The sequence below is a fragment of the Notechis scutatus genome, chromosome Z (assembly GCF_049901735.1).
Source record: "Notechis scutatus isolate UNSWTSFEM ecotype Mainland chromosome Z, rNotScu1.2, whole genome shotgun sequence".
NCBI lineage: Eukaryota > Metazoa > Chordata > Lepidosauria > Squamata > Elapidae > Notechis > Notechis scutatus.
In genome coordinates, this window is record NC_142025.1 from 64,831,303 (window position 1) to 64,843,531 (window position 12,229).

Consider the following 12,229-nt stretch of genomic DNA (forward strand, 5'->3'; position numbering starts at 1 on the left):
ATGGCCAGTGGCATCTGGCATATGGACTTATGTGTGATATAACAGACTAACCTGTAATTATAGCTGGGGCTTGCTGCACAGAGAGGTCCTGTATGTTATGCTTGAAGAAGGAATTTCCAGTAGTAAAATTTTATTTCTAAGAAGAAATAACATGGGGCAAGATGTGAGATGAATAGCAGAGAAAGCTTAAATATCTCAAGAAATTATTCACTGTTTTTGTTAATTTATTATTAAGGATCCTGTTATCTTTGCCATTCCACTTTTTAAATTATGGCTGATGCTAATTCTTGTTTGTTTGTTTGTTTCCACCCTTATTTTTAAAGATAATTCAAGGCAGCAAACATATCCAACACACCTTCCTCCTCCTATTTTCTGCATAACAACAACCCTGTGAAGTAGGTTAGGCTAAGAGAGAATGATTGGCTCAAAGCTGGTTTACATGCCTAAGATGGTACTAGAAGATACAAGTCTCCTGGTTTCTAGCTTAGCTGCCTTAATCATTAGATCAAACTTTATACATAATAATAGAACCATTATACTGGTTTAGTACTAATACATATTATTAAATTATGAAATCAAAGCACAGTGCTCTCTAAAATGCCAATTCAAAATACTAAAGTTACTAAATGTGATTTGTTTTAAATACCATAGTTAAGCTTAGTATGGAGACAAAATTAATATACTAAAATATATTTCCAAAACAGAAACAAACTCTTAATTCTTCCATTTTAAGAAAGAATGGGAAAATGCATATGCTCAAAATAGTCTGGGGATCATTTTTCAATTTAAAATGCCAAAACACTGTGTTTAAGTTTTATTTTGTTCTTTACTTGTTCTTGGTGTTGCTTGGATTGTCTCCTTAAACTGCAGTGCATTTGTTTTAATTTCCATGTTCTTTTAGCAAAATGGAGTTTACAGAAAACCATAATTCTCTTTATTTGTGTGTGTGTGTGTGTGTGTGTGTGTGTGTGTGTGTATTTTAACTTGCCTGCAGCCTGCATGGTGCATACAGATTGCATGCCTCCTCCCCCCTGCATCTCTGCTGTTGTCTGCTGCCTGTGTTGTGTGGGCTGCGCAGCCCCAGAGTGCACTGATTGAGGGGCCAGTGGGCTGTTGCTAGTGCTGGACATCAGCCCTGCTCACTCACTGCATTTTGTGTGTGCACTGGGGGCACCCAGCCAGGCTGATCATCCTGAAATTGTGTTTCCCCAAAAATAAGCTCTAGTACTTATTTTGGAACCCTCCAAAAATATAAGACCTGGTCTTATTTTCAGGGAAATATGGGTATATCTAGGTTTGGTCTCTTCAAGTTGCCATTGCTTTCCTTTTCTTCCTAAATTTCCAGCTCTTCTCTATTGTATATGTGATTAAAAAAAAGTAAGCAGTGCCAGTTATTTGCATAAAGGCAATAATCATGTCTTCTCCTCTGTGTCCCAAATTGGCAGAAAACAGACAGTAACATTAGATTTTTTTATTGATATATATTTTGCTTTCTATTTTTGCACCTGACAGAACAAGGAAGTGACATGCAAGCGTGAGAAGTGCCCTGTACTTTCGAAGACATGTGCTCTGGTTATTAAGCAAAGAGGAACATGCTGTGAGAGATGTAAAGGTGTAGTGTTTTCTCTTTTTTTAATTAATTTTAATTTTATGATACAATCTGTAATAATGGCTAATAAAAAAAAACATTATGTGTTAATGGTTACTATTTAATATTTGTAGACCAGAGCAGTGGTTGCCAACCAGTGGGCCAGGGACCACTGGTGGTCTGTGAGAAAATTGTGGTGGTCCACAGAGAAATGTCACCCCCAAAGCAGGAACACAAGGCTGCGCTGCCCACATGGCCCATGGGAACACAAGGCTTGCGAATAACACGAGGTAGTGAGGGAGGGGGGGAAAGGGCAGAGGGGGGAACTTGCCCCACATGCCTGGCCTGGCCACCGGGCTGCTCCTTTCCGCTTCTTTCTTCTTCTGCTTTTGGCTGCATGCAAGGAAAACAGCAAAGGTCTTTCTTTCTCTCCTCCAAACTCCACCAGAAATGAGTCTTTGGGACCCTGCAAGCCAAGAGGCTGTGCCGGCAAAGGGTCATTTCTGGCAGAATTTGGGGGAGAGAAAGAAAGACTTCTACTTCTGCGGCTTTCCTTGCATGAAGCCAAAAGTCTCAGTCTCTCTCTCTCTCCTTCTCCCTCCCTCTCCTTCTCTCTCCCACTCTCCCTGAGAACGGAGCTGGAGGCGGTATCCTATGATCTCAAATAAAGAATGATCGATTGGTAGGAAAACGGGGTGGGGAATTTTTTTGCAGACTTTTTTGGAGATTTTCCCAGGGTCTCTGGTCCGTAGGATTTAAAATTATGAGTTTGGTGGTCCCTGAGGTCCGAAAGTTTGGTGACCCCGGTCCAGAGAATCAAGATAGATCTATCATGATAATTGTAAAATAGGATTAAAAACAAAAATTCTTGGTTTTTATAGAAGTTGTATTAAGTGGGCAGCAAGTGTCTATTGGAAAAGAGTGCTGTATTCTTCTAATGAAAAAGAAGCCAGGCATATACTGTTGCCCTTTAGGCTGATCTAATTATACCAGGTATAAAAAGATATTTTACTAAAGGTATCATTGACTTTAAAACTATAGCAAGCTGTTTTTGTCCTCATCATTATTAGCATGATAATATAGAGAGGATGTGCAGATTTGATAGATGTTATAATGTCTACTTAAAAGCATGTGCCTGGTCATTTCATCAGCAAGATAATCTGTTTTTTTTCCAGATGCATTTTTTCTTCTGTGTTCTTCAGGAACCCAAATGACATTAATTCTAAAATATTATGTTCAGCGAACAGTTTTTATGTAAAAGGTGAAAGAAGTTTTTGAAAAAAAATGGGATAATAAGGTGTGGTATGGCAAGTAATTGTTAATAACTAGACATTATTAGGAATATATTATCTATATAAATAAAAGTGAAATACCACTCACGCATCATCACAAAATCTCCAGAACTGTAAAGCCTACAGACTTGAAATTTGGCATGTGTGTTCTTTTTGGCTTCTAGGTGCTCACTAAGAAAGTATTTTTTGAAATGATCATTGGAATGTTAGTATTTCGTATATTATTATTAACATGCTCTGGTGCTAAGGAGTTCTACTCCCCCTCCACATCTGAAAAGAAATCTGTTCCAAATGCAAAACACAAGCAGAGGAGAGGAGTTTCAGTTTTAGTTTCACAGCACCAAGCAGCTTTAGTACAGAATAGTTGAGCCACACCCAGGCTCCTTGCTGTCTCCTTCTTGCTCACACAGCAAATATTGTTTTAGTTTCCAAACAGCATTCAATTCTCTCACACACTGACAGGATGCTAGCCAGATGAAAACCGATGGATGCTGGTATGCAGAGGCAGATTCCCTCCCCTTATTTTCCTCCCCAAAAGCTAAGTCCAACCACATAGTTTAGAAGTGAAGCACGAATATTGAGCTAGTTGATAAATATGTGGGAAATTTTAAAAAGTACTATAATATTTTCCACAAACATTAACATTTTAATTAATTAACATTGAAGGTGAAGGACCAACAAAGTCATTTGACTTTCCTGTAAGGCTAAATTTTTGATGCCCTTCTGTCTCCTGGTCTGATATGCTTATTGATAGCATTTGCATCTAAATATGTAAACCCTTCATAAATTTCTTCAAACTGTGACAGTGTACTCTATGTATAAATAAGTCTTGAAAAATGAAGAACAGAGGATAAAAATTGTTTTGTGAACTCCAAATCAAATGAAAAACAATCACAATATAATGGGGAAAAAAAGACATCAGAAATAGGATAGCAGAACCCACAGTATTTCTTTCAAAATCACTGGATGACATCACTTCATCTTTATACCTCTATTTGACATGGAGGCTTCAGTTTTATAAAAGCATACTGTGAAAGCAGCAGAATCGACAGGTTTATATTAAAAACTGGCTTTAAAACAAATGAAAAAGTACTTTTCTAAATTTGCATTCAAAAATTATTTTCTCATTTGATTTGCCCATGGGATCCTTGTCACTTCTTACTTGGTCACTCAGTGGAATATGTGTGTGGTATTTACTGCAGTACTTTGGATTTTCAAGGCTGTCACACTTAATGGATGGTCATGCTGTGGGAAATGGGAGGGGGGTTGGATGGAGTTGGAATGAGATATATAGCCACAACTAGCTGGATACCCGTGCTTCGCTATGAAACTATGTGATTGGGCTTAGTTTTTGGGGAGGAAAATAAGGAGAAAAAAATTCTGCCTCTGCATACCAGCATCCATTAGTATTCAGCTGGCTAGCATCCTGTCAGAGTGTGAGAGAGTTGAGGGCTGTTTGGAAACTGAAGCAGTATTTGCTATGTGAGCAAGGAGACAGCAAGGAGCCTGAGTGCGGCTTAGCTCAACTGTTCTGTCCTAAAGCTGCTTGATGCTGTGAAACTAAAACTGAAACTAAAACTCCTCTCCTCTGCTTGTGTTTTGCAGGTGGGGAGGGGGAGTAGAACTCCTTAGCATCAGAGCATGTTAATAATAATATATAAAATACGAATGCTCTGATGATCATTTCAAAAAATCCTTTCTTAGTGAGCACCTAGGAGCCAAGTTGGCAGTAAGTGCCAAATTTCAAGTTTGTAGGCTTTACGGTTCTGGAGATTTGTGATGATGCGTGAGTGGTATTTCGCTTTTATATATAGATAACATTATTTTCTCTGGGAGTCAAGGATGTTCAACCTGGAGAGGCGTGACTGGGAGTCATTTCCAGTTGAGACTGTGGATTGATTGGACCATGTAATGGACATGTGGGTGCAGGGGAAGGGACTTTGACTTTCTTTTGGGTGGGGAAAACCTGGAGGTCTTTCAGATTTGGGTTTTCCCAGATGTGCCAATATGACATCTCTAATAAAATGGAACTTTGAGGAAATGCCTGCGGAGTCTTACTTGGTTGGGGGTGTTACTTGGAAACCTGACAGAAAGTTGCTTAAATATGTGGAGACTGAATTGTTTTCTGGAATGGAGCAACTACTACTAGCCCAAACACATCTGAGAAGTCAGGGAATAATTTTCAATCATAGTCACCATTTCAAGATCCTCAGATCTTCAGTTAGTGACTGAAGAATCTCACTTGATGCATTTGGAGCCCTTTAAATTTTAAACTTTAAAATGAGTGTGAAAAGACAGACATTATCATCTAATTTTGGCTTCCAATGAGAACAGTATCTATCTGGATTTAACTTAATCTATTGACATGAATGCTAACTTAATCAGTTTCTTTGTAATTAAAGAATTAAACCATAATTGTTAAAATATTTCTAGTTATAGAGTTAAGACAAACATGCTATTTCTCTGCCTTCAGTATTTATTCAGTATATTTAATAAAAACATATGGGATCATAGATTGTTATAGGAATGGATTTGGCAGCCATTCATTATTTAGTTGGATGGAGATATGTCATTTTAATTTGGGTCTGACTCCAACTGCAACAACATATATTTGCTTTCTTAATAAATACTTGTTATTAGTGGATTAGAGATAAATAAGGTATGTTTATGATCACGATGTAAGCTTTCTATTGTTCTTAATATGAGTTCAGGGCAGATATCATTACAATCAGAGAAACATAGTATTAAGAGTCTATCCAGTTATTTAATTCAATTAGTTAGGCAGGATTTGTAAAACTTCAGTTCTCAACTTTTCTCTAAGAATTTACCAAAGTATCTGACAACAGCTTAAGAACATGTCTTTTCCCGCCTTTCCTACCCAACTTAATTTAATTTTCAGTTGCATAGAAAACTCAGATTCAGATCCATATTGTTAAGTATGGGTCGATTGAAGAGGCAGGACAGTCAGGAACAATAAAAGTAACCTTTATTGTAGATTCCAAATAGAAGCAGCAGAGCCACTAACAGTTCCCTGCTTTTAAGCCAGGAGCTGTTTGATGGTTCAGCCATTGACAGTGCTTCAGTTTCCCACTGGGGAAATTGCTCCAATGAGTGGATTTTTACATCAGAATCCACTCCCTACTGAATATTCAATACCCCTTCCCTCTTGGATGGGTGACATCCAGTCAGATTGAGTATTCAGTACATAGTCACGCAAGTAGGTGGGACTACGATGGGAGCGACTTGACCTGCACAGTTCAGTTGTTTCGGCAGCCTGGCCAGTCAGGTTTGCTGCCACTCCGGAGCCTGCCCCTGGAAATGCCTCAAAGGCGGTTCTAGGTGGGGCCAGCTCTGCCAGGCCAGAGGCTACAGAAGTTCTCCGCGGGACTCCAGCTTCTCCAGATAAGTTATTGCAATGACTCTTCGGGTTTGAGGTTAGGTTTGGTTGGTGTGTGTGTGATTGTTGTTTATTATTGTCAGGGATGATTCTATGTTTCCCTGTCAGGCTCCTGATTCCGTGTTGGCTTGTCCTGGTCAGGGATTGCTCAACCATCCCCTTAGTTGGTCTATGTATCTACTCCAGATTTTACCATCCTTTAATTCTATTTGGTAAGATCGGGGACCAGTAATTTGTATTATTTTTGCCGGGACCAAGGTTGCGCTTCCCATGTAGTTGTGGGCATATACTAATTGCCCTACACTTAAAGACCGGCACTTGCTGGTGAAGTCCATGGGTGTGTCTGTGTTATAATCTGGATATAATCTATCCAGTGTAGACCTTAATTTTCAGCACATTAATAACTTTGGCGGATTTCTATGTGTGGTGGTACTAGGGGTGATGTGCTGTACCAGTAGCATTTTGTCTAATTTGTCTATGTGTGGTGGTACTAGGGGTGATGTGTTACACCAGTAGCATTTTGTCTAATTTCGCTTGCCAATCCACTGGGCCTATTCTAGCTAAGGTTTCCTTAGCTGATCTCACCATCTTCTCCATTTGACCATTGGTGCTCGGTTTTCTGGATGCGGACAGGGCATGGAGGATTCCCTGTTCCATTAGGAATCCTTCAAATTGATTTGCCATGAATTGGGGTCCATTATCTTTTTTTTTTAATTAAATTTTTTATTGTTTTTTTTATATACGACAAACTATTCCATTTCAATCGTGCATCGACTTAGGTACATATTTCAATTATTTGAACATTATAAGTGACATTCTTCTTATAAAATCTAACAATACAATACATCAATGTTCTCGTATATATTCCCATATACATATCACACATTATAACTTTGCTTATATTCTCTAATTGCTCTATTTTTCCAATTCTATAACATATCCAAAGTTTTTTGCCCATGCAATCATCATTTCTTTAACCTGTTCTTCTTCCATTTTGACACCCAATAAATAACAATATATTCTTTTAATCAATGTTCCTATTAATATTTTATCTAATTCCATCAACTCTTTATCAATCCCTTCATCTTTAATATCTTTTTCATACCTTGTTTGTGTCTGCAAATATGAATACCATTCTATATCTAGTGCTTGTTCATTTAGCTTTTGTTTTGTTTTGAGCTCACCCTTTTCATTTAAAATATCTTTATATCTAGTAATATTCCCCATTTTACAAATATTTGGATATGCAAGTTGTTAGGAATGTAAGTCACCTAACATTTGGGTTGGAAATATATAAACCAGAATAGACATTTTAATACTGTCTCTTTAAGAGAATGTTAAAATTGTAATTGGGTGTGGTTCCTCAAATGGCCATAAGATGGAGCCAGAAACCTGGGTTGTTTAGTCCTGTTCTGTTGTTGCTGAGAGTGTTGCCGTTCCTGCATTTCCCTATTGATTGTTGCTGATCATCGTTAGTCTTGGATTGATGCGAGTCTGGTACTGAACTGCTTTTGATACTGGACTTTGTTATTTGGATTATCCCTGGACTGAAAAATGACTGCTTTAACCATGAATGACTTGGACTGTGTTTGGACTTTGCTTAACCGTTTACTCAAAGTAAAACCTACATTTTACTATACAGTGTAGCTGTGTGCTGTTTGTGTGTTATTCTTCACAACTCTCACTACGTCTCCCTGTGTGTGCTCATTCTCCTAACGGAGAATTACCTCAACACTGGTTATGGGCCCAAGCCATACCAGACTCAGATAACTGAGAGTTGGTGTGAATACCAGAACTGTATACAGACAGCTGTTTATTGTTTAATTGTGGGTTACTATCCTGGTAAAGATGGCACAAGACACTTCAACAAGTCTATCACTGATAACCCGGTTGGATGGAACAAACTATCTTTCTTGGTATATAAAGTGCAGTCTACTTCTGCGTAGAGAAGGGTTATAGAATACAGTTCAAGATCCACTGGGTGTAAATGCTTGGGATCCATATAATGAGGACGATGCCAAGAAGTTAGCTGACTTTAAACGGAACAACGAACGAGCTCTTTGTATAATTGGACTAACACTGAGTGACCAGCAGCTAGTCCATATTCATGGAGAAGAGTCTGCTGCTAGGTGTTGGGAGAATTTGAAGAGGATTTATGTTCGTAACAGTGTAGGTGCACACATACATCTTACACGTAAACTGTTTAGAGCACGTCTTCTGAAAGGTGGAGATATGTTAACTCATTTGAACTTCATGAAAAGAACTTTTCAAGAGTTACATGACAAGGAACTGATATTTTCAGAGCTGCATCAAGTTTACATCATTCTTTCCTCATTGGATGAAAGTTATGATGATTACATATCAGAGATAAACTGACATTGACTGACGTAACCGGACAATTGTTAGAAGAGGCAAGACGAAGGCAGGATAGAGACCAACTGAGAAAGGAACAACCACAAGAAGAGGATTTGTGTTCAACTGCCTATACTGTTAGGAAATGTTTTTCTTGTGGGGCTAGGGGACATATAGCTAGATTCTGTAAGAAGGGAAAATGACAGAATACTGGTAATCACCAGAAGGGTAAGAAGAATGTTAGTTTAGCTATGTCTAGCAATTCAACTGTAAACCATGATTTGTGGGTTGTTGATAGTGGAGCATCACAGTGCATTACTAGAAATAGAGAGAGGCTTGTAAAGATGTCTATGAGTAAGCAACATGTATCATTGGCAAATGAATGGAAGATGAAAGTGTCTGGTGAAGGTACTGCATATTGTTCATGTATAAACGAGCATTTAACTATGTTATATGTACCTAAACTGAAATTTAATTTGTTCTCAGTAAGGGCTTTAGTTAATCTTGGTTATGTAGTAACCTTTAGGGGAGATAACTGTATAATAGAGAAAGAGGGTAAAAGTGTTACTGCTACTTTAGAAAATGATTTATATGTGATACATGATGACCAGTTGCAGATGGCTAACACAGTTTATAATAATGTTAAGCCACATGATGAATGTATACATTTACTGCATAGACATCTAGGGCACATTAATTTCAAAATGCTGAAGCAAACTGTTGAATTGTCAGGGGGTAAAATTAAAACCCTGTAGCAAGTATTTAAACTGTAATGCCTATAGTCAGGAGTAAAGCAAGATTACTCCTGCAAACAGACTAAATGGGTTTAAGACCAAAGAACCTTTAGAGGTTGTGTTTGCTGACATAATTGGTCCTAAGAAACCCAGTTTGGGAGGTGCCTGCTATGTTTTGAGTATAATGGACCATTACTCACAGTATGGTTTCTGCTATCTCATGAAAAACAAAACAGAAACATTCCAACATTTCTTTAACTGGCTAATATTTGCTGAGAGAAAAATGAGGAGTAAAGTAATTACTTTAGTTACTGATAATGGGACTGAATTTATTAACAAAAGATTCCAAACAATGCTAACATTGGCTGGTGTCGAGCATAAACGTTCTGCACCTTACAGACCACAACATAATTCATTTGTAGAATGAAGAGGGCAAACGTTACAAGCTATGGCTCGCACTATGTTATCTGATTCAGGTTTGCCTGAAACACTGTGAGGTGAAGCCATAATGTGCAGTAAACATGTTTTAAACAATGTAGTTAACACAACAACTGGAGAATTGCAATTCACTCGTTGGCATGGCAGAAAACCAAATTTAAGTTACCTACACAGATTTGGAGCTCCAGCATGGGTGCATATTCCCTCACAAGTAAGACTGAAAGGGCAACATAGAGCTAAGAAATTATTTTTTATATGTTATGAAGCCAATCATAGATCGTTTAGATTCTGGGATCCAGGCACAGCTCATGTTTACTGTAGTGCTAGTGCAAAATTTATTGAGCACACTGGGTGGAATAAACTGGAACAAGAATCCAGCAATGATGTTATTATTGACACCCAAGTAGTCCCTAAAGATGAAATTAGTAAGCCATGAATAGCCATTAAAGAGGAAGAACAGGAGGAAGTAGGAGAACAGGAGCAGGTGGCACAGGTGAGTCCACCAGTAAACCCTGTATTACCTAGACGTTTAACCCAAGTAACATGACCACCTGATAGATATCAGGCAAGTGTTGTATGCCAAGTGAATACAGTTCCTGGTAACTATAATGAACTGAAACTGTATCCTGCTAAGGATCAGGCTGCTTGGCAGGAAGCAATGGATAAGGAACTGAAATCCTTACAAAGGTTGGATGTATATGAAAATGTCAGGTTACCACCAGGTAAACATGCCATAGGGTGTAAATGGATTTATAAACTTAAAACAGGTGTGGATGGGACTGTTACCCATAAAGCCAGGTTAGTAGCACAAGGGTTCAATCAGACAGCAAACAACTACGATGAGGTGCTTGCACCTAGTCTGAAGGCTACTACATTACGAGCAACATTAGTGTGGGCAACTAAGGAGAAATACATTATAAATCATTTAGATGTAGAAACGGCATATCTGCATGCACCGTTGCACACACTATATATTTAAAGAAACCTTTAGTTTTCAAAAATGATAATACAACTGATTGCTGGAGATTAAAAAAGAGTCTTTATGGCTTGAAGCAATCAGGATATGAGTGGAACCAGTGTATAGTTAAGGAATTAATAATAATAATAATACTTTATTTGTGGTCACAGACCAAAACACAAGTACAACAAAAGAAGAACATGGGAAAATTAATCATGAACAATTGGTCACCAAAAACTTGACTAAGGGGAATTACAGTGTTCTCTTTTGATGGTTACAGCTCTTTTAAAAAAATTGGAAACCAAAGAAGTGATATATGAGGAGCCATCTCCTAGACAATATAAGAACAAATTACTAACATTGGGTCTAGAAGGGTCTGTTTCAAGGAGAGACAGTAACTTAGATCTGCTTGTGTTATACATAGGGCAATATAAAACGACATGTTCCACAGTTTCAACCTCAGCTCTGTCACAGGGGCATAGCCGCTCGTTAATCGGGAGCCTCTTAAATCACCCATCCAGTAGTGCTGAGGGCAAAACGTTAAAGCAAGCTAGGGAGAAAGCTCTTCTATACTTGGGAATGGTTAGAGTGTAAAAATAGGAAGCCATCCTCAGTCCATAATTATTAAATTGGCTGAAGATCAGAGGGGAGCAAGTTTTGTTAGCTCTGGCTCATAGATATTGCAAGTCAATGTCCACAAGCCACTGGACTACCCTAAATTGGACGTCCTTAAGGCCATAATAACCCCCCAGGGCATCCCCCGTAAAACCTAGCAGGTATAATTTTTTTATCAGCTACTTCTCCCAACGAGAAATATGAGAGTCAGCAAACACCAGGGAGAGAGAGGAAACTACCAGGAACTGCTAGAAAGAGCACCCGAAACCACAATTTAAACGTCATACATTCGACTGATCGAGTGCCCAGTTCCAGGTGCATCGGAGCAAAACCAACACAAGGAGGAAGACCCAGAAGTTTTCTAAAAAAGACAGCCTGGGTTCTTTCAATACAATCCTTGAAGCCCCGTATCCATATGGGAATTCCGTAAAGAGTTTGAGCCAAAGTTTTGGCTTTGTAAATACGCAGAGCAGAAGGAATAAACTGGCCTCCTTGGGTATAAAAAAATCTTAAAATCTGCTGGTGACTACAGGAGGCCGACTTCAGCACCTGGGTTCGATGTCTAGTCCAAGCACCAGTGTTCTGAAATTGAATACCTAAATACTTAAAATGGAAAACCTGCTTAACAGCATTACCATTGATAGCCCAGTTATACAATTTCTGGGCTCTAGAGAACACCAATACTTTGGATTTGTCATAATTAATAGACAAGTGGTTGTCAGCACAGTATGCAGAAAGTAATCTTTTCAGACCTGGCCTTGACAATGAAAGGAGGGCCGCATCGTCAGCATAAAGGAGAAGCGGGATCTTTATAGTTGACAACTTTGGGGCGTGGGACTCAATACGTCCAATGTG

The 12,229-nt window shown here is 38.6% G+C and overlaps 1 protein-coding gene across 2 annotated transcripts in view; it reads left to right on the forward strand.

Annotated features, from left to right (window-relative positions):
* Window positions 1-12,229, forward strand: part of BMPER (BMP binding endothelial regulator) — a 525,475-nt gene that overhangs the window by 109,219 nt on the left and 404,027 nt on the right. For both annotated transcript variants that reach the window (XM_026674868.2, XM_087947656.1), the window contains exon 3: window positions 1,513-1,612. In XM_026674868.2, the coding sequence (XP_026530653.1) occupies window positions 1,513-1,612 (100 nt within the window). The remainder of the gene's footprint in view (window positions 1-1,512; window positions 1,613-12,229) is intronic.